The 25,181-nt window shown below is 42.3% G+C and overlaps 1 protein-coding gene across 1 annotated transcript in view; it reads right to left on the bottom strand.

Annotated features, from left to right (window-relative positions):
- LOC128642779 (multidrug and toxin extrusion protein 1-like) overlaps window positions 1–25,181 on the bottom strand; it is a 585,931-nt gene that overhangs the window by 274,560 nt on the left and 286,190 nt on the right. Inside the window, exon 9 of the mRNA XM_053695580.1 lies at window positions 22,923–23,020. Within this exon, the coding sequence (XP_053551555.1) occupies window positions 22,923–23,020 (98 nt within the window). The remainder of the gene's footprint in view (window positions 1–22,922; window positions 23,021–25,181) is intronic.

The following is a 25,181-nucleotide window of genomic DNA, read 5'->3' as shown; positions in this document are numbered from 1 at the left end:
AACGTGGTTTTTCTGAGTCGGTTATTGATACCCTGATACAGGCTAGGAAGCCTGTTACCAGAAGGATTTACCATAAAATATGGCGTAAATACCTATACTGGTGCGAATCCAAAGGTTACTCCTGGAGTAAGGTTAGGATCGCTAGGATATTGTCCTTTCTACAAGAAGGTTTAGAAAAGGGTTTATCAGCTAGTTCATTAAAGGGACAGATTTCAGCTCTGTCCATCTTGTTACACAGGCGTCTGTCAGAAAATCCAGACGTCCAGGCCTTTTGTCAGGCTTTAGCTAGGATCAAGCCTGTGTTTAAAGCTGTTGCTCCGCCATGGAGTTTAAACTTAGTTCTTAACGTTTTACAGGGTGTTCCGTTTGAACCCCTTCATTCCATTGATATAAAATTGTTATCTTGGAAAGTTCTGTTTTTAATGGCTATTTCCTCGGCTCGAAGAGTCTCTGAGTTATCAGCCTTACATTGTGATTCTCCTTATCTGATTTTTCACTCAGACAAGGTAGTTCTGCGTACTAAACCTGGGTTCTTACCTAAGGTAGTCACTAACAGGAATATCAATCAAGAGATTGTTGTTCCATCCTTGTGTCCAAACCCTTCTTCAAAGAAGGAACGTCTTCTACACAATCTGGATGTAGTTCGTGCCCTCAAGTTCTACTTGCAGGCAACTAAAGATTTTCGCCAAACTTCTTCCCTGTTTGTCGTTTATTCTGGACAGAGGAGAGGTCAAAAAGCTTCTGCTACCTCTCTCTCTTTTTGGCTTCGTAGCATAATACGTTTAGCCTATGAGACTGCTGGACAGCAGCCTCCTGAAAGAATTACAGCTCACTCCACTAGAGCTGTGGCTTCCACTTGGGCCTTTAAGAATGAGGCCTCTGTTGAACAGATTTGCAAGGCTGCAACTTGGTCTTCGCTTCATACTTTTTCCAAATTTTACAAATTTGACACTTTTGCTTCTTCGGAGGCTATTTTTGGGAGAAAGGTTCTTCAGGCAGTGGTTCCTTCTGTATAATGAGCCTGCCTATCCCTCCCGTCATCCGTGTACTTTTGCTTTGGTATTGGTATCCCAGAAGTAATGATGACCCGTGGACTGATCACACATAACAGAAGAAAACATAATTTATGCTTACCTGATAAATTCCTTTCTTCTGTTGTGTGATCAGTCCACGGCCCGCCCTGTTTTAAGGCAGGTAAATATCTTTTAAATTATACTCCAGTCACCACTTCACCCTTGGTTACTCCTTTCTCGTTGATTCTTGGTCGAATGACTGGGACTGACGTAGAGGGGAGGAGCTATATGCAGCTCTGCTGGGTGAATCCTCTTGCATTTCCTGTTGGGGAGGAGTTATATCCCAGAAGTAATGATGACCCGTGGACTGATCACACAACAGAAGAAAGGAATTTATCAGGTAAGCATAAATTATGTTTTTCTTCCAAAAGTTGTTTCTAACAAAAACATTAACCAGGAGATAGTTGTGCCTTCTTTGTGTCCTAATCCAGTTTCAAAGAAGGAACGTTTGTTGCACAACTTGGATGTAGTTCGTGCTCTCAAATTTTACTTAGCAGCTACTAAGGATTTCAGACAAACTTTGTCTTTGTTTGTTGTTTATTCTGGTAAACGGAGAGGTCAAAAAGCAACTTCTACCTCTCTCTCCTTCTGGATTAAAAGCATTATCCGATTGGCTTATGAGACTGCCGGACGGCAGCCTCCTGAAAGAATCACAGCTCACTCCACTAGGGCTGTGGCTTCCACATGGGCCTTCAAGAACGAGGCTTCTGTTGATCAGATATGTAAGGCAGCGACTTGGTCTTCACTGCACACTTTTTCTAAATTTTACAAATTTGATACTTTTGCTTCTTCTGAGGCTATTTTTGGGAGAAAGGTTTTGCAAGCCGTGGTGCCTTCCATTTAGGTGACCTGATTTGCTCCCTCCCTTCATCCGTGTCCTAAAGCTTTGGTATTGGTTCCCACAAGTAAGGATGACGCCGTGGACCGGACACACCTATGTTGGAGAAAACAGAATTTATGTTTACCTGATAAATTACTTTCTCCAACGGTGTGTCCGGTCCACGGCCCGCCCTGGTTTTTTTAATCAGGTCTGATAATTTATTTTCTTTAACTACAGTCACCACGGTAACATATGGTTTCTCCTATGCAAATATTCCTCCTTAACGTCGGTCGAATGACTGGGGTAGGCGGAGCCTAGGAGGGATCATGTGACCAGCTTTGCTGGGCTCTTTGCCATTTCCTGTTGGGGAAGAGAATATCCCACAAGTAAGGATGACGCCGTGGACCGGACACACCGTTGGAGAAAGTAATTTATCAGGTAAACATAAATTCTGTTATTCCTATAGAACCAAGCGTCCTACTGGCCAAACCAACTGCAGCACTGCATTGTTTAACAAATTTCAAATTGTATGAAATAATTCCAAGCACCTCTTATTCCTTTGTTACTGTCAGTAATCTAACATTGAGTCTTTATTTAATAACAGCGTGAGGGAAAAATTATGTGCGCACGCACCAGCACACTGACTGACTTTTCGGAGTAGGACTAGGACACAGCTGCGCGTTGAATCCTTATCCTTTCTATTCTGCACCAGCGCCCCCTCCTGGCTAAGCTGAGCCTGAAACTACTGAATGTGGACAGGCAGCATGGGCAGGGGATGGGGAGGGTGTGTGGAAGCAGAGCTCAAGTTGCGCAGTGTTATGCCTTACGCCATCAGAGACTGTCAGTCAGTGATGTGGACTGTGGAGCCTGGAGGTGGTGGAGCCAGCCAAGACTCTGAGAGGGAAACATCACATGCGAGCAGCCACGGGACGTGGTGAGACCCACCCAGATGGCCAGACCAGGAGCGGTACACGGTACTGAAGGAGTGAGATCATGATGAGAGGTAGGATGGCGGTCAGATTTCATTCCAGCTGAATTTTACCATATGCATTGCTAATTAATTTGCATAGAGTAGAGAGGAAATCAAACTGGGGGTATTTGAGATAAAAGATGGAAAAAACTGCAGAATTATTTGAACATTCCGAATGGGAAATGTGGGGAAGACTGTCTGGACTGGAGGCACTGGCAGAATAAAAATCTGTATTTAATTTATGACTTGGGAGGAGGTAGGCAGAAAACAAGATGGGGCAATGCGCAGTGCAGACAAGAGGTTAAAAAGAACTGGGGGTGGGAAGGTGCAGCACTCTGTGAGTGACTCTGGTGCCTATGGTGAGTACGGCTGGTTTTGTAGCTTTTAACTGAGGAGGGGGGCAAACAAAGCATGGGAGAGGCCAGAGGGAGAAAGAAAGGGGAATCTAAACCAAGGACTAGTAGCAGACAATATAGTGATTCAGATGTAACGCAGGCAGACCAAATAATATGTGGTAAAATACATTTTAATGTGATGCAACATTTTATAAATGAAGATAAAATATAAATATGTATTTAATATAAAAAACTACTATACAAGACAAAAAAAATGTTTTTTGCACAAAAATTTATATTGGAATTTCCAAGTAACTATTTGTCCATTTTCTATAGTTTGAGTTTATAAAGCACAGTTAAATTTTTATTTTGTAATAATTTGCAGAGGTCATGCTGGGAAGATAATTAACACATTATACATTACAGGCAAATGTGTGTGTCTGTCATTGTGTATGTATGTATGTTTGTGCGTATCTGTGTGTGTATGTGTGTATAAATGTGGTTGTTTGTGTGCGCAAATATGTGTGTTTATGTGTGTATAGATGTGTGTAAATATGTGTGCATGACTATGTATAAATATGTATGTGTGAGGGTGTAAATGTAAATGTGTGTGTATAAATGTGTGTGTAAATATATGTGTATAAATGTGAATGTTTGTGTACAAATATGTATGTGTATGAATATATATGTATGTGTGTGTGCAGGAAAAATTACCTGCTATGTTGTGCAGAGCCACCACTTTGGCACATTGTTATGTAGAAATGAACTATTATAGCTGTTACACATTACTAGAACATTTTGTTAACATTTTGTTAAGAAGCAGTAATGGCAGGGTATATATGGGGGGGGGGGCGGCAAAATGTGTTTTTGCCTGTGTAGCCAAAAATCCTAGCACCGGCCCTGATCAGGCTGATGAATGCATGTACAATAAGTAATTTTCTAAGGAATGGAATTGACTAAGAAAATACTGTTAATACTGAGGTAATGTATGAGCCTTAACTGCAGTAGAAGCGACTGGTAGCAGGCTTATTATTAACACTACCTAACTTTTAAAGTGCATGTTTAAAACGTTTACTGGCATGTTATTCGTTTTTTTGTGAGGTACTTTGGTGATAAATCTTTTGGGGCATGATTTTGCACATGGCTGTCGTTTATTTCTATATAGAAACGATTAACTGAGGTTTCCCACTGTTGTAATATGAGTGGGAGGGGCCTATTTTAGCGCTTTTTTGCGCAGTAAAAATTCAGTTACAGTCTTCCTGCTTCTTCCTCCTTGATCCAGGACGTCTCTAGAGAGCTCAGGGGTCTTCAAAATTCATTTTGAGGGAGGTAATCAGTCACAGCAGACCTGTGACAGTGTGTTTGACTGTGATAAAAACGTTAATTGTTAAATTGATTATCCGTTTTTGGGTATTAAGGGGTTAATCATCCATTGCTAGTGGGTGCAATGCTTTGCTAACTTAATACATTTACTGTGAAAATTTGGTTGCTATAACTGATTCGGTTCATTGTTATTTCAACTGTGACGATTTTTTGTGCTTCTTAAAGGCGCAGTAGCGTTTTTTATATTGCTTGTAAACTTATTTGCAAGGTTTTTCCAAGCTTGCTAGTCTCATTGCTAGTCTGTTTAAGCATGTCTGACACAGATGAATCTGTTTGTTCACTAAGGCCTAGATTTGGAGTTTGGCGGTAGAAGGGCTGTTAACGCTCCGCGGGTTTTTTTCTGGCCGCACCATAAATTTAACTCTGGTATCGAGAGTTCAAACAAATGCTGCGTTAGGCTCCAAAAAAGGAGCGTAGAGCATTTTTACCGCAAATGCAACTCTCGATACCAGAGTTGCTTACGGACGCGGCCAGCCTCAAAAACGTGCTCGTGCACGATTCTCCCATAGGAAACAATGGGACTGTTTGAGCTGATAAAAAACCTAACACCTGCAAAAAAGCAGCGTTCAACTCCTAACGCAGCCCCATTGTTTCCTATGGGGAAACACTTCCTACGTCTGCACCTAACACTCTAACATGTACCCCGAGTCTAAACACCCCTACCCTTACACTTATTAACCCCTAATCTGCCGCTCCCGCTATCGCTGACCCCTGCATATTTTTTTAACCCCTAATCTGCCGCTCCGTAAACCGCCGCAACCTACGTTATCCCTATGTACCCCTAATCTGCTACCCTAACATCGCCGACCCCTATATTATATTTATTAACCCCTAATCTGCCCCCCTCAACGTCGCCGACACCTGCCTACACTTATTAACCCCTAATCTGCCGAGCGGACCTGAGCGCTACTATAATAAAGTTATTAACCCCTAATCCGCCTCACTAACCCTATCATAAATAGTATTAACCCCTAATCTGCCCTCCCTAACATCGCCGACACCTACCTTCAATTATTAACCCCTAATCTGCCGAGCGGACCTCACCGCTATTCTAATAAATGTATTAACCCCTAAAGCTAAGTCTAACCCTAACACTAACACCCCCCTAACTTAAATATAATTTACATCTAACTAAATAAATTAACTCTTATTAAATAAATTATTCCTATTTAAAGCTAAATACTTACCTGTAAAATAAATCCTAATATAGCTACAATATAAATTATAATTATATTATAGCTATTTTAGGATTAATATTTATTTTATAGGCAACTTTGTAATTATTTTAACCAGGTATAATAGCTATTAAATAGTTAAGAACTATTTAATAGTTACCTAGTTAAAATAATTACAAATTTACCTGTAAAATAAATCCTAACCTAAGATATAATTAAACCTAACACTACCCTATCAATACATTAATTAAATAAACTACCTACAATTACCTACAATTAACCTAACACTACACTATCAATAAATTAATTAAACACAATTCCTACAAATAAATACAATTAAATAAACTAGCTAAAGTACAAAAAATAAAAAAGAACTAAGTTACAAAAAATAAAAAAATATTTACAAACATAAGAAAAATATTACAACAATTTTAAACTAATTACACCTACTCTAAGCCCCCTAATAAAATAACAAAGCCCCCCAAAATAAAAAATTCCCTACCCTATTCTAAATTAAAAAAGTTACAAGCTCTTTTACCTTACCAGCCCTGAACAGGGCCCTTTGCGGGGCATGCCCCAAGAATTTCAGCTCTTTTGCCTGTAAAAAAAAACATACCATACCCCCCCCCCCAACATTACAACCCACCACCCACATACCCCTAATCTAACCCAAACCCCCCTTAAAGAAACCTAACACTAAGCCCCTGAAGATCTTCCTACCTTGTCTTCACCATCCAGGTATCACCGATCCGTCCTGGCTCCAACATCTTCATCCAACCCAAGCGGGGGTTGGCGATCCATCATCCGGTGGCTGAAGAGGTCCAGAAGAGGCTCCAAAGTCTTCCTCCTATCCGGCAAGAAGAGGACCGGCAAACATCTTCTCCAAGCGGCATCTTCGATCTTCTTCCATCCGGTGCGGAGCGGGTCCATCTTGAAGCAGGCGACGCGGATCCATCCTCTTCTTCCGTTGTCTCCCGACGAATGACGGTTCCTTTAAGGGACGTCATCCAAGATGGCGTCCCTCGAATTCCGATTGGCTGATAGGATTCTATCAGCCAATCGGAATTAAGGTAGGAATTTTCTGATTGGCTGATGCAATCAGCCAATCAGAATCAAGTTCAATCCGATTGGCTGATCCAATCAGCCAATCAGATTGAGCTCGCATTCTATTGGCTGTTCCGATCAGCCAATAGAATGCGAGCTCAATCTGATTGGCTGATTGGATACCTTAGAGTAGGTGTAATTAGTTTAAAATTGTTGTAATATTTTTCTTATGTTTGTAAATATTTTTTTATTTTTTGTAACTTAGTTCTTTTTTATTTTTTGTACTTTAGCTAGTTTATTTAATTGTATTTATTTGTAGGAATTGTGTTTAATTAATTTATTGATAGTGTAGTGTTAGGTTAATTGTAGGTAATTGTAGGTAGTTTATTTAATTAATTTATTGATAGGGTAGTGTTAGGTTTAATTATATCTTAGGTTAGGATTTATTTTACAGGTAAATTTGTTATTATTTTAACTAGGTAACTATTAAATAGTTCTTAACTATTTAATAGCTATTGTACCTGGTTAAAATAATTACAAAGTTGCCTGTAAAATAAATATTAATCCTAAAATAGCTATAATATAATTATAATTTATATTGTAGCTATATTAGGATTTATTTTACAGGTAAGTATTTAGCTTTAAATAGGAATCATTTATTTAATAAGAGTTAATTTATTTCGTTAGATGTAAATTATATTTAAGTTAGGGGGGTGTTAGTGTTAGGGTTAGACTTAGCTTTAGGGGTTAATCCATTTATTATAGTAGCGATGAGCTCCGGTCGTCAGATTAGGGGTTAATAATTGAAGGTAGGTGTCGGCGATGTTAGGGAGGGCAGATTAGGGGTTAATACTATTTATGATAGGGTTAGTGAGGCGGGTTAGGGGTTAATAACTTTATTATAGTAGCGGTGCGGTCCGCTCGGCAGATTAGGGGTTAATAAGTGTAGGCAGGTGGAGGCGACGTTGAGGGGGGCAGATTAGGGGTTAATAAATATAATATAGGGGTCGGCGGTGTTAGGGGCAGCAGATTAGGGGTACATAGGGATAACGTAGGTGGCGGCGCTTTGCGGTCGGCAGATTAGGGGTTAATTATTTTAAGTAGCTGGCGGCGACGTTGTGGGGGGCAGGTTAGGGGTTAATAAATGTAATACAGGGGTCGGCGGGGTTAGGGGCAGCAGATTAGGGGTACATAAGTATAACGTAGGTGGCGGTCGGCAGATTAGGGGTTAAAATATTTTAATCGAGTGGCGGCGATGTGGGGGGAGCTCGGTTTAGGGGTACATAGGTAGTTTATGGGTGTTAGTGTACTTTAGGGTACAGTAGTTAAGAGCTTTATGAACCGGCGTTAGCCAGAAAGCTCTTAACTCCTGCTATTTTCAGGCGGCTGGAGTTTTGTCGTTAGAGCTCTAACGCTCACTTCAGAAACGACTCTAAATACCGGCGTTAGGAAGATCCCATTGAAAAGATAGGATACGCAAATGGCGTAGGGGGATCTGCGGTATGGAAAAGTCGCGGCTGAAAAGTGAGCGTTAGACCCTTTAATCACTGACTCCAAATACCAGCGGGCGGCCAAAACCAGCGTTAGGAGCCTCTAACGCTGGTTTTGACGGCTACCGCCGAACTCCAAATCTAGGCCTAAGTTTGAAGGCCAATGTGGAGCCCCACAGAAATATGTGTACTAAATGTATTGATGTCACTTTGAATAAAAGTCAAATTTTATCTGTAAAGAAATTATCACCAGACAACGAGGGGGAAGTTATGCCGACTAACTCTCCTCACGTGTCAGTACCTTCGCCTCCCGCTCAGGAGGCGCGTGATATTGTGGCGCCAAGTACATCAGAGAGGCCCATACAAATCACTTTGCAAGACATGGCTGCTGTTATGACAGAGGTATTATCTAAATTGCCTGAATTAAGAGGCAAGTGCGATAGCTCTGGGTTAAGGACAGAGCGCGCTGATGATGTGAGAGCCATGTCCGATACTGCGTCACAATTTGCAGAACATGAGGACGGAGAGCTTCATTCTGTGGGTGACGGATCTGATCCAGGGAGACCGGATTCAGAGATTTCTAATTTTAAATTTAAGCTTGAGAACCTCCGTGTATTGCTAGGGGAGGTATTAGCGGCTCTGAATGATTGTAACACGGTTGCAATTCCAGAGAAAATATGTAGGTTGGATAGATACTTTGTGGTACCGGTGTGTACTGACGTTTTTCCTATACCTAAAAGGCTTACAGAAATTATTAGCAAGGAGTGGGATAGACCCGGTGTGCCCTTTTCCCCTCCTCCGATATTTAGAAAAATGTTTCCAATAGACGCCACCACACAAGACTTATGGCAGACGGTCCCTAAGGTGGAGGGAGCAGTTTCTACTTTAGCTAAACGTACCACTATCCCGGTGGAGGATAGTTGTGCTTTTTCAGATCCAATGGATACAAAATTAGAAGGTTACCTTAAGAAAAGATCCTTTCACTGTCACTGCTGCTGCGGCATTCTGGTTTGAGTCTCTGGAAGAGGCCATTCGCACAGCTCCATTGGATGAGATTATGGCCAAGCTTAAAGCACTTAAGCTAGCTAATGCATTTGTTTCTGATGCCGTTGTACATTTAACCAAACTAACGGCTAAGAACTCCGGATTCGCCATCCAGGCGCGCAGAGCGCTATGGCTTAAATCCTGGTCAGCTGACGTGACTTCTAAATCTAAATTGCTTAATATTCCTTTCAAAGACAGACCTTATTCGGGCCCGGATTGAAAGAAATTATTGCTGACATTACTGGAGGTAAGGGTCATACTCTTCCTCAGGACAGGGCCAAATCAAAGGCCAAACAGTCTAATTTTCGTGCCTTTCGTAACTTCAAGGCAGGAGCAGCATCAACTTCCTCCGCTCCAAAACAGGAAGGACCTGTTGCTCGTTACAGACAGGGCTGGAAAGCTAACCAGCCCTGGAACAAGGGCAAGCAGGCCAGAAAGCCTACTTCTGCCCCCAAGACAGCATGAAGTGAGGGCCCCCGATCCGGAAACGGATCTAGTGGGGGGCAGGCTATCTCTCTTCGCCCAGGCTTGGGCAAGAGATGTCCAGGATCCCTGGGCGTTGGAGATCATATCTCAGGGGTATCTTCTGGACTTCAAAGCTTCTCCTCCACAAGGGAGGTTTCATCTTTCAAGGTTATCAGCAAACCAAATAAAGAAAGAGGCATTTCTACGCTGTGTGCAAGATCTCTTAGTAATGGGGGTGATCCACCCAGTTCCGCGGACGGAACAAGGGCAAGGGTTTTACTCAAATCTGTTTCTGGTTCCCAAGAAAGAGGGAACCTTCAGATCAATCTTGGACCTAAAAATCTTAAACAAATTCCTAAGAGTTCCATCATTCAAAATGGAAACTATTCGAACCATCCTACCCATGATCCAAGAGGGTCAATACATGACCACAGTAGATTTAAAGGATGCCTACCTTCATATACCGATTCACAAAGATCATTATCGGTACCTAAGATTTGCCTTTCTAAACAGGCATTACCAGTTTGTAGCTCTTCCCTTCGGGTTAGCTACGGCCCCGAGAATTTTTACAAAGGTTCTGGGCTCACTCCTAGAGGTGCTAAGGCCGCGAGGCATAGCGGTGGCGCCGTACCTAGACGACATCCTGATACAAGCGTCAAGTTTTCAAATTGCCAAGTCTCATACAGAGATAGTTCTGGCATTTCTGAGGTCGCATGGGTGGAAGGTGAACGTGGAAAAGAGTTCTCTATCACCACTCACAAGAGTCTCCTTCCTAGGGACTCTGATAGATTCTGTAGAAATGAAAATTTACCTGACGGAGGCCAGGTTATCAAAACTCTTAAATGCTTGCCGTGTCCTTCATTCCATTCCACGCCCATCAGTAGCTCAGTGCATGGAAGTAATCGGCTTAATGGTATCGGCAATGGACATAGTACCATTTGCGCGCCTGCATCTCAGACCCCTGCAATTATGCATGCTAAGTCAGTGGAATGGGGATTACTCAGATTTGTCCCCTCTACTAGATCTGGATCAAGAGGCCAGAGATTATCTTCTCTGGTGGCTTTCTCGGGTCCACCTGTCCAAGGGGATGACCTTTCGCAGGCCAGATTGGACAATTGTAACAACAGATGCCAGCCTTCTAGGTTGGGGCGCAGTCTGGAACTCCCTGAAGGCTCAGGGATTATGGACTCAGGAGGAGAAACTCCTCCCAATAAATATTCTGGAGTTGAGAGCAATAGTCAATGCTCTTCTAGCTTGGCCTCAGTTAGCAACACTGAGGTTCATCAGATTTCAGTCGGACAACATCACGACTGTGGCTTACATCAACCATCAAGGGGGAACCAGGAGTTCCCTAGCGATGTTGGAAGTCTCAAAGATAATTCGCTGGGCAGAGTCTCACTCTTGCCACCTGTCAGCGATCTACATCCCAGGCGTGGAGAACTGGGAGGCGGATTTTCTAAGTCGCCAGACTTTTCATCCGGGGGAGTGGGAACTTCATCCGGAGGTCTTCGCTCAACTGATTCATCGTTTGGGCAAACCAGATCTGGATCTCATGGTGTCTCGCCAGAACGCCAAGCTTCCTTGTTACGGATCCAGGTCCAGGGACCCGGGAGCGGCGCTTATAGATGCTCTGACAGCCCCTTGGGTCTTCAACATGGCTTATGTGTTTCCACCTTTTCCGATGCTACCTCGACTGATTGCCAAGATCAAACAGGAGAGAGCATTGGTGATTCTGATAGCGCCTGCGTGGCCACGCAGGACCTGGTATGCAGACCTAGTGGACATGTCGTCCTGTCCACCATGGTCTCTACCTCTGAGGCAGGACCTTCTAATACAAGGTCCTTTCAAACATCCAAATCTAATTTCTCTGAGGCTGACTGCATGGAGATTGAACGCTTGATCCTATCAAAGCGTGGCTTCTCGGAGTCAGTTATTGATACCTTAATACAGGCTCGGAAGCCTGTTACCAGAAAAATTTACCATAAGATATGGCGTAAATATTTATATTGGTGCGAATCCAAGGGTTACTCATGGAGTAAGGTTAGGATTCCTAGGATATTGTCCTTTCTACAAGAGGGTTTAGAAAAGGGCTTATCTGCTAGTTCGTTAAAGGGACAGATTTCTGCTCTGTCTATTCTCTTACACAAACGTCTGGCAGAGGTTCCAGACGTCCAGGCTTTTTGTCAGGCTTTGGCTAGGATTAAGCCTGTGTTTAAGACTGTTGCTCCTCCGTGGAGCTTAAACTTGGTTCTTAAAGTTCTTCAAGGGGTTCCGTTTGAACCCCTTCATTCCATTGATATTAAGCTTTTATCTTGGAAAGTTCTGTTTTTGATGGCTATTTCCTCGGCTTGAAGAGTCTCTGAGTTATCGGCCTTACATTGTGATTCTCCTTATCTGATTTTCCATTCAGACAAGGTAGTTCTGCGTACTAAACCTGGGTTTTTACTTAAGGTAGTTTCTAACAGGAATATCGATCAGGAGATTGTTGTTCCATCATTATGTCCTAATCCTTCTTCAAAGAAGGAACGACTTTTACATAATCTGGACGTAGTCCGTGCCCTGGAGTTCTATTTGCAGGCAACTAAAGATTTTCGTCAAACTTCTTCCCTGTTTGTCGTGTACTCTGGTCAGAGGAGAGGTCAAAAAGCTTCGGCAACCTCTCTATCCTTCTGGCTTCGTAGCATAATATGTTGAGCCTATGAGACTGCTGGACAGCAGCCCCCTGAAAGAATTACAGCTCATTGCACTAGAGCTGTGGCTTCCACCTGGGCCTTTAAGAATGAGGCCTCTGTTGAACAGATTTGCAAGGCTGCAACTTGGTCTTCGCTTCACACTTTTTCAAAATTTTACAAATTTGACACTTTTGCTTCTTCGGAGGCTGTTTTTGGGAGAAAGGTTCTACGGGCAGTGGTTCCTTCTGTTTAAGTTCCTGCCTTGTCCCCCCCCATCATCCGTGTACTTTGGCTTTGGTATTGGTATCCCATAAGTAATGGATGACCCGTGGACTGAATACACTTAACAAGAGAAAACATAATTTATGCTTACCTGATAAATTTATTTCTCTTGTAGTGTATTCAGTCCACGGCCCGCCCTGTCTTTTTAAGGCAGATCTAAATTTTAATTAAAACTCCAGTCACCACTGCACCCTATGGTTTCTCTTTTCTTGTCTTGTTTCGGTCGAATGACTGGATATGGTATGTGAGGGGAGGAGCTATATAGCAGCTCTGCTTGGGTGATCCTCTTGCAACTTCCTGTTGGGAAGGGAATATATCCCATAAGTAATGGATGACCCGTGGACTGAATACACTACAAGAGAAATAAATGTATCAGGTAAGCATAAATTATGTTTTTTGTGCTGCGGTTGGCTTGTAGCAGTAGCACTAGCAAGTACAATTTTAAATTATAAAATTAAACTTTTAAAATTCAAATAGAGCATGCATTTTGAAACAACTTTCCAATATGCTTCTATCTAATTTGCTTTGTTCACTTTGCTAAACGGCATACCTAGGTAGGCTCAGGTGCAGTAATACACTACTGGGAGCTAGCTGCTGATTGATGGCTGCACATATATGCCTCTTGTCATTGACTCACAATAGTGCATTGCTGCTCCTTCAGCAAAGGATAACAAGAGAGTGAAGCAAATTTGATAATATAAGTAAATTGGAATATTGTATAAAATTGTATGCTCAGTTAGAATCCTTAAAGGAAAAGACTAGACCCAATACTTATTCTTTATTACATATTGTTAGATACCAGACACGCTTCTTGCAACAGGTTCCACATCTATGAGCTTGTAAGAAGTACATGAAACTTTTAAATAATTATAATTTCTTAGCAGACGGAAATGGCCGCCAAGCTCCGCCCACAACTTTATTCTTTCACAGTAAGCTGTTTTTATGTATGACAGTTTAGCAGTGCATGTAATATTTTTCACTTGGCTATTTCAAATTGCACATGCACAAATAGGCATGTGCAAGTAGGAAAACTTATTCACTAGTTGATCCTGATTGGAGAAACTTAACATACCAAAATAGATTGGCTACTGTACTTCATACAAGCTGAACCGAATATCCGATGACATAAAAAAAATTCTGTGACAAATGATTAATCTGCAACAAAGTTTTTGTCTGATAACATGTCTTGTATGTGTAAATATATTTTAATATGATTTCAAGGAAATTACAAAAAAGATGTCATGTTGTACAGTTTACGTTTGAAACAATTATATTTATATTATTTATATATAATATTTTTATTTGTTCCCCCCCCACCCTAAAAAATTCAGATTTCCTTCTACTTCTCATCATAATCATAATTTCCATGTAAAGTTCATCCAAAGGCTTTTTGTGAAATTCTCAAATTGTAAACTATAACATTTCATTGGAAAACTCCAAAATTTATCGTGAGCTTCTCATATGATTTAGTGGTGTGATAACCTAATGTAGGGGCAATTTGTTTGCGCTTTTCCAATCCATGACATAATACTTTTCCAGCTTTAGGAGATATTTTATATTTCATCAGCCTTGACCTCTTAAAAGAAAAACTATTTTGTACTGTTTACAATAGCATATATTGGGGCCTATCTATCAAGCTCCGAATGGAGCTTGATGGCCCGTGTTTCTGGCGAGTCTTCAGACTCGCCAGAAACAGCAGTTATGAAGCAGCAGTCTAAAGACCACTGCTCCATAACCCTGTCTGTCTGCTCTGAGCAGGCAGACAGAGATCGCCGCAATTCAGCCCGATCGAATACGATCGGGTTGATTGACACCTCCCTGCTGGCGGCCGATTGGCTGCGAGTCTGCAGGGGGCGGCTTTGCACCAGCAGCTCTTGTGAGCTGCTGGAGCAATGCTGAATACGCAGAGCGTATTGCTCTCCGCATTCAGCAAGGTCTTGCGGACCTGATCCGCACTGTCGGATCAGGTCTGCAAGACCTGTGATAAATAGAGGCCCTTGTCTTTTTTGCACAATGTTAGTCACAAAGTGCAGTAAAAATCATAGCTGTGATGTCGTTCCTCATGCAAGCGTAAAATTATGCATTTAGTTTGGCTGTTTTGTGTATGTGCATGTGCGTGTATGTACATATGTATGTGAGATTGCATTTGTTTGTGTGCAGGTATGTGTGTATATGTATGAATGTGTGTGGGTGAAAATGTGTGAATGTGTTTGTGTGTATGCACGTTTATGGGTGTTTGTATGTGTGCATGCGTGTTTACATGCAAGTGTGTATCTGTGTTGTGCACTCACGTGTGTTATGTGTGTGGTACACGTGTGTGTGCAAGGTTATTTGCATGCATGTGTATTTAGTAATAATAAAAAAAATGTTTTATATATACAGTAAACTCTATTTGCACATAACACTTTTTTTATCCTGCTCATCAGTGGTTTAGAAGTGTTTTTCCCTTTCACATATGCTGCGATTGACAGCAGTGCAGAACATTGCTGGTCCAGGGGCATATAAAGGAAAACCACAGCAGCACCACCTACCCCCATTAATAGCTTTTTGGTCTGTATTGCTCACCCCCCATCCTTGTCTGTTTCATTGTTGTAACAAAAAAAGCACTAAGCAGCGGGTTATAGTTGATAGAAATCATTGCAATGTGCATTAATTTGTGAAGGATCTTTCTGTCACAACCCCACAAACCGGGCTGTGGTCTCTACAGGAAGGCAAAGTAGCAGTTTTTTGAAGTGTTGCTAGAAGATACCTATAATATCCACAGTTAGTTTAATGCCCATGCGCAGCAGAGGATTTTTGCTCCAAAAATAATGTGACAATAGAATACAAGTTCTATAATATCTGCTTGCTTATCTAGCTGTAGGCAGTAGCTTCATACACAATCCGATTCTTTTTATGTTTATTTTATATATTTTGTTTCATATCCTTTTGAGGTTTAGATCTACCCCTACCTCAGGCCATACAGATAACAACTTAAAGGGACAGTGCAGTTACTGTTTTTATTATGTTTCTTCAAAAAGAGGACATAAAAAAAAAAACACCTCTGCATTCTCTTGTTAAACGAAAAGCATTCTGGGAAAGAGAGTCTTTTCCCATCCATCCTTGCAATCATTATCTTTGAGAAGGGAGTAAAAATAATACATTTCCAATTTTCATCGAGGTGCTGAAACCAGGAATACCTTTGCTTTGTCACATTGAAAGAGACTTAATAAAGCAATAATAAAATGTTCTTTATGCATTAGAGCAGAGGTTCCCAAAGTGGGGGTTACTACCCCCTGGACAGTAGTGGGATTACCTAGGTGCACACTAATAGGCACGACAGGTGGAGGGAGGCACTGTGATTACATTAAGGGGAGCTAATCTGGCCTTAATTTTCATATGTGCCTGTAAAGCCCTACAAATATATTGCTCTAGACACATGCACGCTTTTGAGCTTACCTCCCTGCTTTTCAACAAAAGATACCAAAAAAGCAAAGAAAAATTTATTATAGAAGCAAATTACAAAGTTGTTTAAAATGGCATGCTCTGTCTGAATCACAAATGAGAAAATGATGGCTTCGTGTCCCTTTAACATTTAGACACATCATTCTTTAAATTTTCATACTATTTAAATGTTTAATCTTCATTTAATGTGACAAATCTGTTTTTAAACTTTGTGATAATTTGCCCTAGTGTGAAGATTAACAATGCAGTTTATAATATCTTGCAGATTTAAATTTACAATGGTTGGCTTTAAAAAGTCATCTTTTTTTAAAATATTGCTAAATTTCAACCACTGAAACCATTAAGCTCATATCCACGGTCACGGGAGGCAAGGGCGCTTTCCTACCGCATGATAAGAAGGCTAAGCCCAAGGGATCTACTTTTCTTCCATTTCGTGCGGACAAGGCCCAGCGCCAGCAACCTGCCGCAAAAGCGGACCAGTCAAAGGGACCTTTGAAACTGGCTCATTCTTGGAACAAGTTTAAGCAGAGCAAGAAACCCGCCGAGACTAAATCGGCATAAATGGGCGGCCCCCAACCAGTCTCCGGATCACGTAGGGGGCAGATTATCTCAATTCTCAGAGGCATGGTTGCAGGACGTTCAGGACCCCTGGGTTCTAGAAATTGTCTCTCAGGGCTACAGGATAGGGTTCAGATCCCATCCGCCAGAGGGAAGATTCCCCCTGTCAAACCTGTCGTCAAGACGAGAGAAGAGAGAGGCCTTTCTAAAGTGTGTAAGAGATCTCGCCTCTCTCTGAGTTATTGTACCAGTACCCCTAGCATAGAGGGGTCTAGGGTACTATTCCAACCTTTTTGTGGTTCCAAAGATGGAGGACATGTTCCGCCAGATTCTGGACCTAAAGGGTTTAAACAAGTTTCAAAATGGAAACGATCAGACCTATCCTGCACCTAGTTCAAGAGGGACAGTTTATGACAAGTGTAGATTTGATGGACACTTACCTTCATGTACCAATTCACAGGGACCACTTCAGGTTCCTAAGATTTGCGTTTCTGGACCAACACTTCCATTTTGTGGCCCTTCCTTTTTGTCTGGTGACGGCTCTGAGAGTCTTCACAAAGGTTCTGGGGGCGCTGCTTGCAGTAGCCAGATCCAGGGGCATAGTGGTGGCACCTTACCTTGATGACATCCTAATTCAGGCGCAGTAGTTCAGCCTTGCAGAGGATCATTCGAGGGCTATTCTTCTGCTCCAATCTCACGGTTGGAAGATCAACTCAGGAAAGAGTTCCCTGGTTCCCAGCAACAGGGTAGAGTTCCTGGGTACTATAATAGACTCTATGTCCATGAATATATTTCTCACGGATCAGCGATGCAGGAAGCTTGCGTCAACCTGTCTTGCTCTTCATTCCTCCACAAGCCCATCGGTGACTCAATGTATAGAAGTGATAGGTCTCATGGTGTCAAGCATAAATGTCATCCCATTCGCCAGGTCCCATCTCAGACCTCTTCTTCAATTGTGCATGTTGAGACAGTGGAACGGCGATCATTAAGATCTATCACAGATGATATCCATGGATACTCAGACTCGGAACTCCCTCTCTTGGTGTCTTGGTGGAACCATCCAGAGCAACTATCCATGGGGTCATCCTTCTTGAGACCGTCCTGGGAGATTGTGACCACGAACGCCAGTCTGACAGGATGGGGAGCTGTCTGGGGTGCCAGAATGGCACAAGGGGGGGGGGGGTGTCCAGACGGCAGCCATGATCAGTCACATAAACTAGTAGCTCCGTACTTAAAAAAGATAACCGCCACTTATCTACAACTTTACCAAGAACTTTCTTCTTGAAAAACAAGCAAAGTATGGGCAAATAATTTCTACACTAAATGTTACTCCTGCTGGAACTATACACAAGTCGGAAACCTAGTCTGGACCGTTGGATGTCGTGGTGGTGGCCTAACTTTTTAGACCTCTAACTCCCCCCCCCCCTGGTCAGTTTAAAAGAAAACTGCGCACACTGTGCTACTTTTAATCCGTAAACAGAGGGAAACCATAACTGCAAGAACTAGAGTAGCAACAGCTTTTTATATACAGCAATACCATCTCTGCAGACTAATTCAGAAAGCGGTGGAGATCTGCTGGACGGAGACCTGTCATGGAGTTAACAATGGCCGCTATAGATCTATGGGAAAGGGTGATGCAGTCTCACATCCGGAATCATTTTGAGGAGCTGGAACAAGAGATCTGCAGAGTCCTACAGTTGCAGAAAACTGAGACACTAAGCGTGATCAACATCGGCAGCGGATTACTAGCTGGCACGGCGCCAGGGGCCACTTCAAAGCAAAGCTCTACATTGCTCACAGCACGAGAGGTTAAAGCCCCGATTAGCCTGAATACATCTGTGACCGCACTGTCTCTATCAGAGCCGCTTATGGTTCAGCAGCTGACCATGTACGAGGAGAGTAGATTCCAAGTGAGTTGGCGATGCCTGGCTACTACAGAAGACAGAGAGCATTGAACCTCACCCCCTTGGCTGCAATGGGAGATGGTGAGAAATCTGTACAGCAGGAGTCCTTTGTCCCCCATTATTGGGCTAGAGATGCAGACTGTCAGTAATTTTGTGATAACAGAGTCGCTGGATTTGACACCTAAGCAAAGACAACTTATAGCCTTTGGGAACCCCCAACACAGCAGAAGAGTTTCTAACTCACAGTTTTTTCAGAGATCTGGAGTGGGTTAAGCAGTTTCATTTTACATTCTACCCGTATGTGAGTAATTTATTAGTATCCTCTGGGACTTCAGCATGACAGCATTAACTGTTAGATTTTGGAAATCCCACACCAAATTAAGATACGGACATTGCAGTTACTGCTTGCACCTTAATCCACAGGGGTTTACTGGACACGAATATTACTATGTTCCATAATACTCATATAATCATCTGGCTCTTTATTGAACCCCTAAAACTGAAATTATCAGTATGTGGAATGGTCGACAGTAATTTCACCCATGTTTGTTATTGTGTCCCTATTCAGTGAGACAGGTCTCTTTAATTTTTACATTTGAGTATATGCCTTTTTTGACCTCTTTGATATGTATATATTTGCATAACTTGTTATAATCTAAAACTCAGCTGTTTAAATACCATAGTCAGAGGTAGCTTGTACCACCTTTTTCCTGCACCTTATTCCTATGACATCGTTGAGTGGGTGTCCATATGTTTTGCAATGTTGTGCCTTCCCAGAGTCACCCTAACTCTGCCCTGACACCTAAACCTTATCTGTATATATGACTTGAAATTGCTTTTTTGACCACATGTGGGCTGAATAGTTCAGAGGGACAATATAGAACATAGCTCTAGATGTTATACCCTGTTAGCAACAGTAGCCACATTTTATGCTTCAATTTGATTATAGTCGAATGTCGGTGGCCGAGACAGCAAGACATTCTGTATTTATGTAAAGTAGGAGCTAGAAGGACCTACTAGAATTAGATGAGTTCCCTGGGACATTGTATAGCTGTGACTAGTTGTCAGTCATGGAGCTAACATGGAGTTCTATATATGCAAAGTGAATTCAACCATAGTTTCTTTAATGCTTATGATACCGCTGAGATAACTGGGGCACCGTATCTATGTGATATGTTGTCAGTCATAAAGCTAACATTAAGCTCAATATATGCAAAATAAATTCTGTTGCTGATCCATATACTCTCCCCACACCCTGGCCCTGGTTACACTGACTTCGCATAGCAGACACTCTGTACCACCTGAGACATAATAGTAATGGACCCTCTTGAAATAATAATGATACAGGGTACTTTATTTGGTTATAACTATTTATATTGCTCCCTTCAGGTTATCAAGTTCCATCCTAGAATCGTATTTTGTACTATGCGAATGTCACTGTTCTAGTTATAGTTTTTAAAAGTGTCTATGAGTAAGACCACCTTAGAACCAATGTGTTATATATCCTGTGCATGTCATACTATACCGAACTATAGATATGTCTCTCTGTAAGGCTATATACTAAACTTCCCCATTTTCTAACAAAGGTCCTCATTGGCCATATGTATTCACTTTTACATCCCTACGCCGCCTTGCAGCTCTCTCAGCCCAGCAACTCAGCATTAGCGACATAGACCAGCTCCCGGCCCTATATTAAGTTATATTGAAGGCTGCCTGTTATAATCAGATGAGAGTTATACTATATAAGAAAGTAGCACAGTTTCCTCCTCTGATATTGATCAGGAACGCCTTGATATTTATAGTATATAAAATAACAAAAAAAAGAGGTTCCCATTTGAGACTCAAGAGTAGTCTCACACTGTCCTAGATAATCCTCTATAGCTTTGTGTTTTTGATAGTCCTAGAAGGTCCAAGAGTGGCCTCATATGCCTTATGGAGGGCTTAAAGTACAACAGGCTAGTTATGTGTATTGTTACTCTACATACTGTCAGTTGAATGAGTTGTATCTGTTATTTAATGTCTGTTAATGATGTGTCTAGACACTATTATCTATGTATAGAATTTATTGACACATTTGGTTTGTAAACCTTACCTTTAACCTCAAAAAAAAAAATAAGAATGGCACAAGGAAGGTGGTCCAGGGAGGAGTCTCTCCTTACGATCAACATCCTAGAACTGAGAGCAATATACAATGCTCTGAAGGCATGGCCTTCTTTGGAGTCAGTCAGTTTCATCAGATTCCAGACCGACAACATTACCTCAGTGGCTTACATCAACCATCGGGTGCGAACGAGGAGCTTCCGCCCAATGATGGAGGTGTCTCGGATTCTGGAGTGGACAGAGTCCCACGACTGCTCGCTCTAAGCGATTCACATTCCAGATGTGGACAACTGGGAAGCGGATTTTCTCAGCAGATAATCCTTCCATCCGGGGGAATGGTCTCTTCACCCGAGGTGTTTACAGAGATTTGTCACAGATGGGGAATACCGGAGATAGATCTCATGGCGTCCAGACTCAATTGCAAGCTGCCTCGATATGGGTCGAGGTCCAGGGATCCCCAGGCAGAGCTGACAGATGCCTTAGTGGTTCCTGGGGTTTCAGCCTAGCTTACATCTTTCCACCGCTACCACTTCTACCTTGAGTAGTGGCACGCATCAAACAGGAGTGGGCCTCGGCCATTCTAATTGCTCCTTCATGGCTGCGGAGGAAGTGGTTTGCGGATATGGTGGGGATCTCATCCTCTCCATTGTGGAGGTTACCCTGTTGCAGGGATCTGCTGTCATATGGCCCCTTTCAATATCAAAATCTAGATTCTCTGAGGCTGACTGCATGGAGATTGAACTCCTAGTCTTAGCCAAGAGAGGCTTTTCTGAAAGTGTCATTGATACTCTCTTTCAGGCAAGGAAGCCAGTCACTCGTCGCATCTACCATAAGGTGTGGATTACTTACTTGTCCTGGTGTGAGAAGCATGGATATCCTTGGCACAAGGTGAAGGTATTCAGGATTCTGGCTTTTCTCCAAGAGGGTTTGGAGAAAGGTCTTGCCGCTAGTTCCTTAAAGGGACAGATTTTGGCGTTATCAATTTTGTTGCATAGGAGACTTGCTGAGCTCCCTGACATCCAATCTTTTGTTCAGGCTCTGTCTAGAATCAGACCTGTCTTTAGACAGTCGGCTCCACCTTGGAGCTTAAACTTAGTCCTTAAGGTTTTGCAGAGGGTTCTGTTTGAACCTATGCATTCCATTGACATTAAGATTTTGTCCTGGAAGGTTCTTTTCCTGTTGGCTATTGCATCGGTGCGCATCTGGTGTTTCATACGGATAAGGCTGTCCATCGCACTGGGTTGGGGTTTCTCCCCAAGGTGGTGTCTAACCGTAACATCAATCAGGAAATAGTTGTTCCTTCCTTGTGTCCTAACGTCCTAACCCTTCTTCTAATCAGAGGTTACTTCATAACTTGGATGTGGTTCATGCCTTGAAGTTCTATCTTCAGACTACAAATTACAGTCTACATCTCTCTTTGTGGTGTATTCTGGGAAGCACAAGGGGCAAAGGGCCTCTGCTACTCCTTTGTCATTTTGTTTGAGGAGCTTGATTCGCTTGGCTTATGAGACAGCGGGTCATAAGCCTCCTCAGAGGATCACGGCTCATTCAACAGGCTGGCTGTGGTGCCCTCAGAATAGGGTCCGCCTTTTACCCTCCCGGTTCCATTCAGTGTTCTCTACAGCTTGGGTATATGTTCCCAATAGTAATTAATGAAGCCGTGGCCTCTCCTCCCCTTTAGATGGAAAACATAAATTATGCTTACCTGATAATTTCATTTCCATCGAGGGGAGGAGACTCCACGGCTCCCACCCGTATCTCCGTAGGGGGGACCTAAATTTAATAATCTTCTGGCACCTTTTATACCCTGATATTTCTCCTACTGTTCCTAGTACCCTGTTTCCCTGGTTCCCTCTGCATTTAAGCCTTTGGCTGGGGTGTCTTTGCCTCCTCCTGGTGGCCAGGTTCTCAATTCCCAATAGTAATGAATGAAGCCGTGGACTCTTCTCCACTCAATGGAAATGAAATTATCAGGTAAGCATAATTTATGTTTTTTTGGAAGACTAATCTATTCCCTTGCATGGATCCTATACATCTCTGGCCTGCTCAGGGATTCTGAGGATTCAGAGATGGGAATTAGCAGTGCAGATTGTATTCTCATGAAGGTAAAGATCTTTTACTACTAGATGCCAGTAATGAGGTCTAAGAGAATCTGCTGCTTACCTCCCCAGGTGTCTGCATGAAGTTTTTTCCATATGATATAAAGAAACAACAAAATCATCTGGATATACTGAGATATAGTGTTTGCCCAAGCAGAGCCCCTATGAAAAGAAAAAAACATTATAATTACAGATTTTAAAGCAATACGGCTGATGACTTCCTGTTTTTGATTCTACTTAAAGGGACATGAAACCCACATTTATTCTTTCATTATTGAAATAGAGCTTGCGATTTTAAACAACTTCCCAATTTACTTCTATTATCCAATTTTCATCATTCTCTTGGTATCCTAGGTTGAAGGGACAACAATGCACTACCAGGAGCTAGCTGAACACATCTGGTGAAACAATGACAAGAGACATTTATGTGCAGCAACCAATCAGCAGCTTGCTCACAGTAATGCATTGCTGCTCCTAAACCTACCTAGGTTTTCAACAAAGGCTACCAAGAAAATGAAGCAAATAAGATAAAATATGTAAATTGTATTATTTTTTTCTAAATCACGTTCTATCTGAATAAGATAGAAAAAAAGAAGGAGAAAATGGGGTTTCATGTCCCTTTAACCCCTTAACAACCGAGGACGTGCAGGGTACGTCCTCAAAAAAAAAGGCAGTTAACGCCTGAGGACGTACCCTGCACGTCCTCGGTGTGGAAAGCAGCTGGAAGCGATCCTGCTCGCTTCCAGCTGCTTTCCGGTTATTGCAGTGATGCCTCGATGTCGAGGCATCCTGCAATAACCATTTTTAGCCATCCGATGAAGAGAGAGCCACTCTGTGGCCCTCTCTGCACCGGACATTAACGGCTAAGTTCGTTGGTGGGTAGGAGCCGCTGTGGGAGGCGGATGGCAGCCATCGATGGCCTTTGTGATGCGGCGTGGGGCGGGATCATGGGCGGGGTAGACCGGGGCGCGCACGTGCACGGGGAGGCCGGGCGGGCGCGTGCACGGGGAGGGAGCGGGTGGGAACCACTACGCTACAGAAATTTTTTAGTTAGAAGTGGGGATAAAGGGGGGAATTTTATTTGATTTGATGATCGGTTTGGCTGGTGGGATATTGGTCTGTGGGGGGGAAGCTACACTACAGATAAAAATAAAAACAAAGTAATAAAAAACAGCTGCCAGTACCCAAGATGGCCCCCAATAAGGCAGAGGGGGAGGGTTAGGGAGCTATTTTGGGGGGATCAGGGAGGTTGGGGGCTAAGGGGGGATCCTACATAGCAGCATATGTAAATATGCTATTAAAAATAAATATTCGAAGATAGCTTTTTATTTTAGTACTGGCAGACTTTCTGCCAGTACTTAAGATGGCGGGGACAATTGTGGGGTGGGGGAGGGATCAGGGGGTGGGATGTGTCAGGTGGGAGGCTGATCTCTACACTAAAGCTAAAATTAACCCTGTAGCTCCCTACAAACTACCTAATTAACCCCTTCACTGCTGGCCATAATACACGTGTGATGCGCAGCAGCATTTAGCGGCCTTCTAATTACCAAAAAGCAACGCCAAAACCATATATATCTACTATTTCTGAACAAAGGGGATCCCAGAGAAGCATTTACAACCATTTGTGCCATAATTGAACAAGCTGTTTGTAAATAATTTTAGTGAGAAACCTAAAGTTTGAAAAAGTGAACAATTTTTTTTTTATTTGATTGCTTTTGGCGGTGAAATTGTGGCATGAAATATACCAAAATGGGCCTAGATCAATACTTGGGGTTGTCTACTACACTACACTAGAGCTAAAATTAACCATAGAAGCTCCCTACATGCTCCCTAATTAACCCATTCACTGCTGGGCATAATTTACGTGTGGTGCGCAGTGGCATTTAGCAGCCTTCTAATTACCAAAAAGCAAAGCCAAAGCCATATATGTCTGCTATTTATGAACAAAGGGGATCCCAGAGAAGCATTTACCACCATTTATACCATAATTTCATGAGTTGTTTGTAACCTAAAAGTTTGTGAAAAAATTTGTGAAAAAGTGAACATTTTTTTTATTTGATCGCATTTGGCGGTGAAATGGTGGCATGAAATATACCAAAATGGGCCTAGATCAATACTTTGGGATGTCTTCTTAAAAAAATATATATACATGTCAATGGATATTCAGAGATTCCTGAAAGATATTAGTGTCCCAATGTAACTAGCGCTAATTTTGAAAAAAAGTGGTTTGGAAATAGCAAAGTGCTACTTGTATTTATTGCCCTATAACTTGCAAAAAAAGCAAAGAACATGTAAACATTGGGTATTTCTAAACTCAGGACAA

The sequence above is a fragment of the Bombina bombina genome, chromosome 12, assembly GCF_027579735.1.
Source record: "Bombina bombina isolate aBomBom1 chromosome 12, aBomBom1.pri, whole genome shotgun sequence".
Lineage (NCBI taxonomy): Eukaryota > Metazoa > Chordata > Amphibia > Anura > Bombinatoridae > Bombina > Bombina bombina.
Note: the sequence above shows the minus strand (reverse complement) of the source record. Positions and strands in the feature narration are given on the sequence as shown.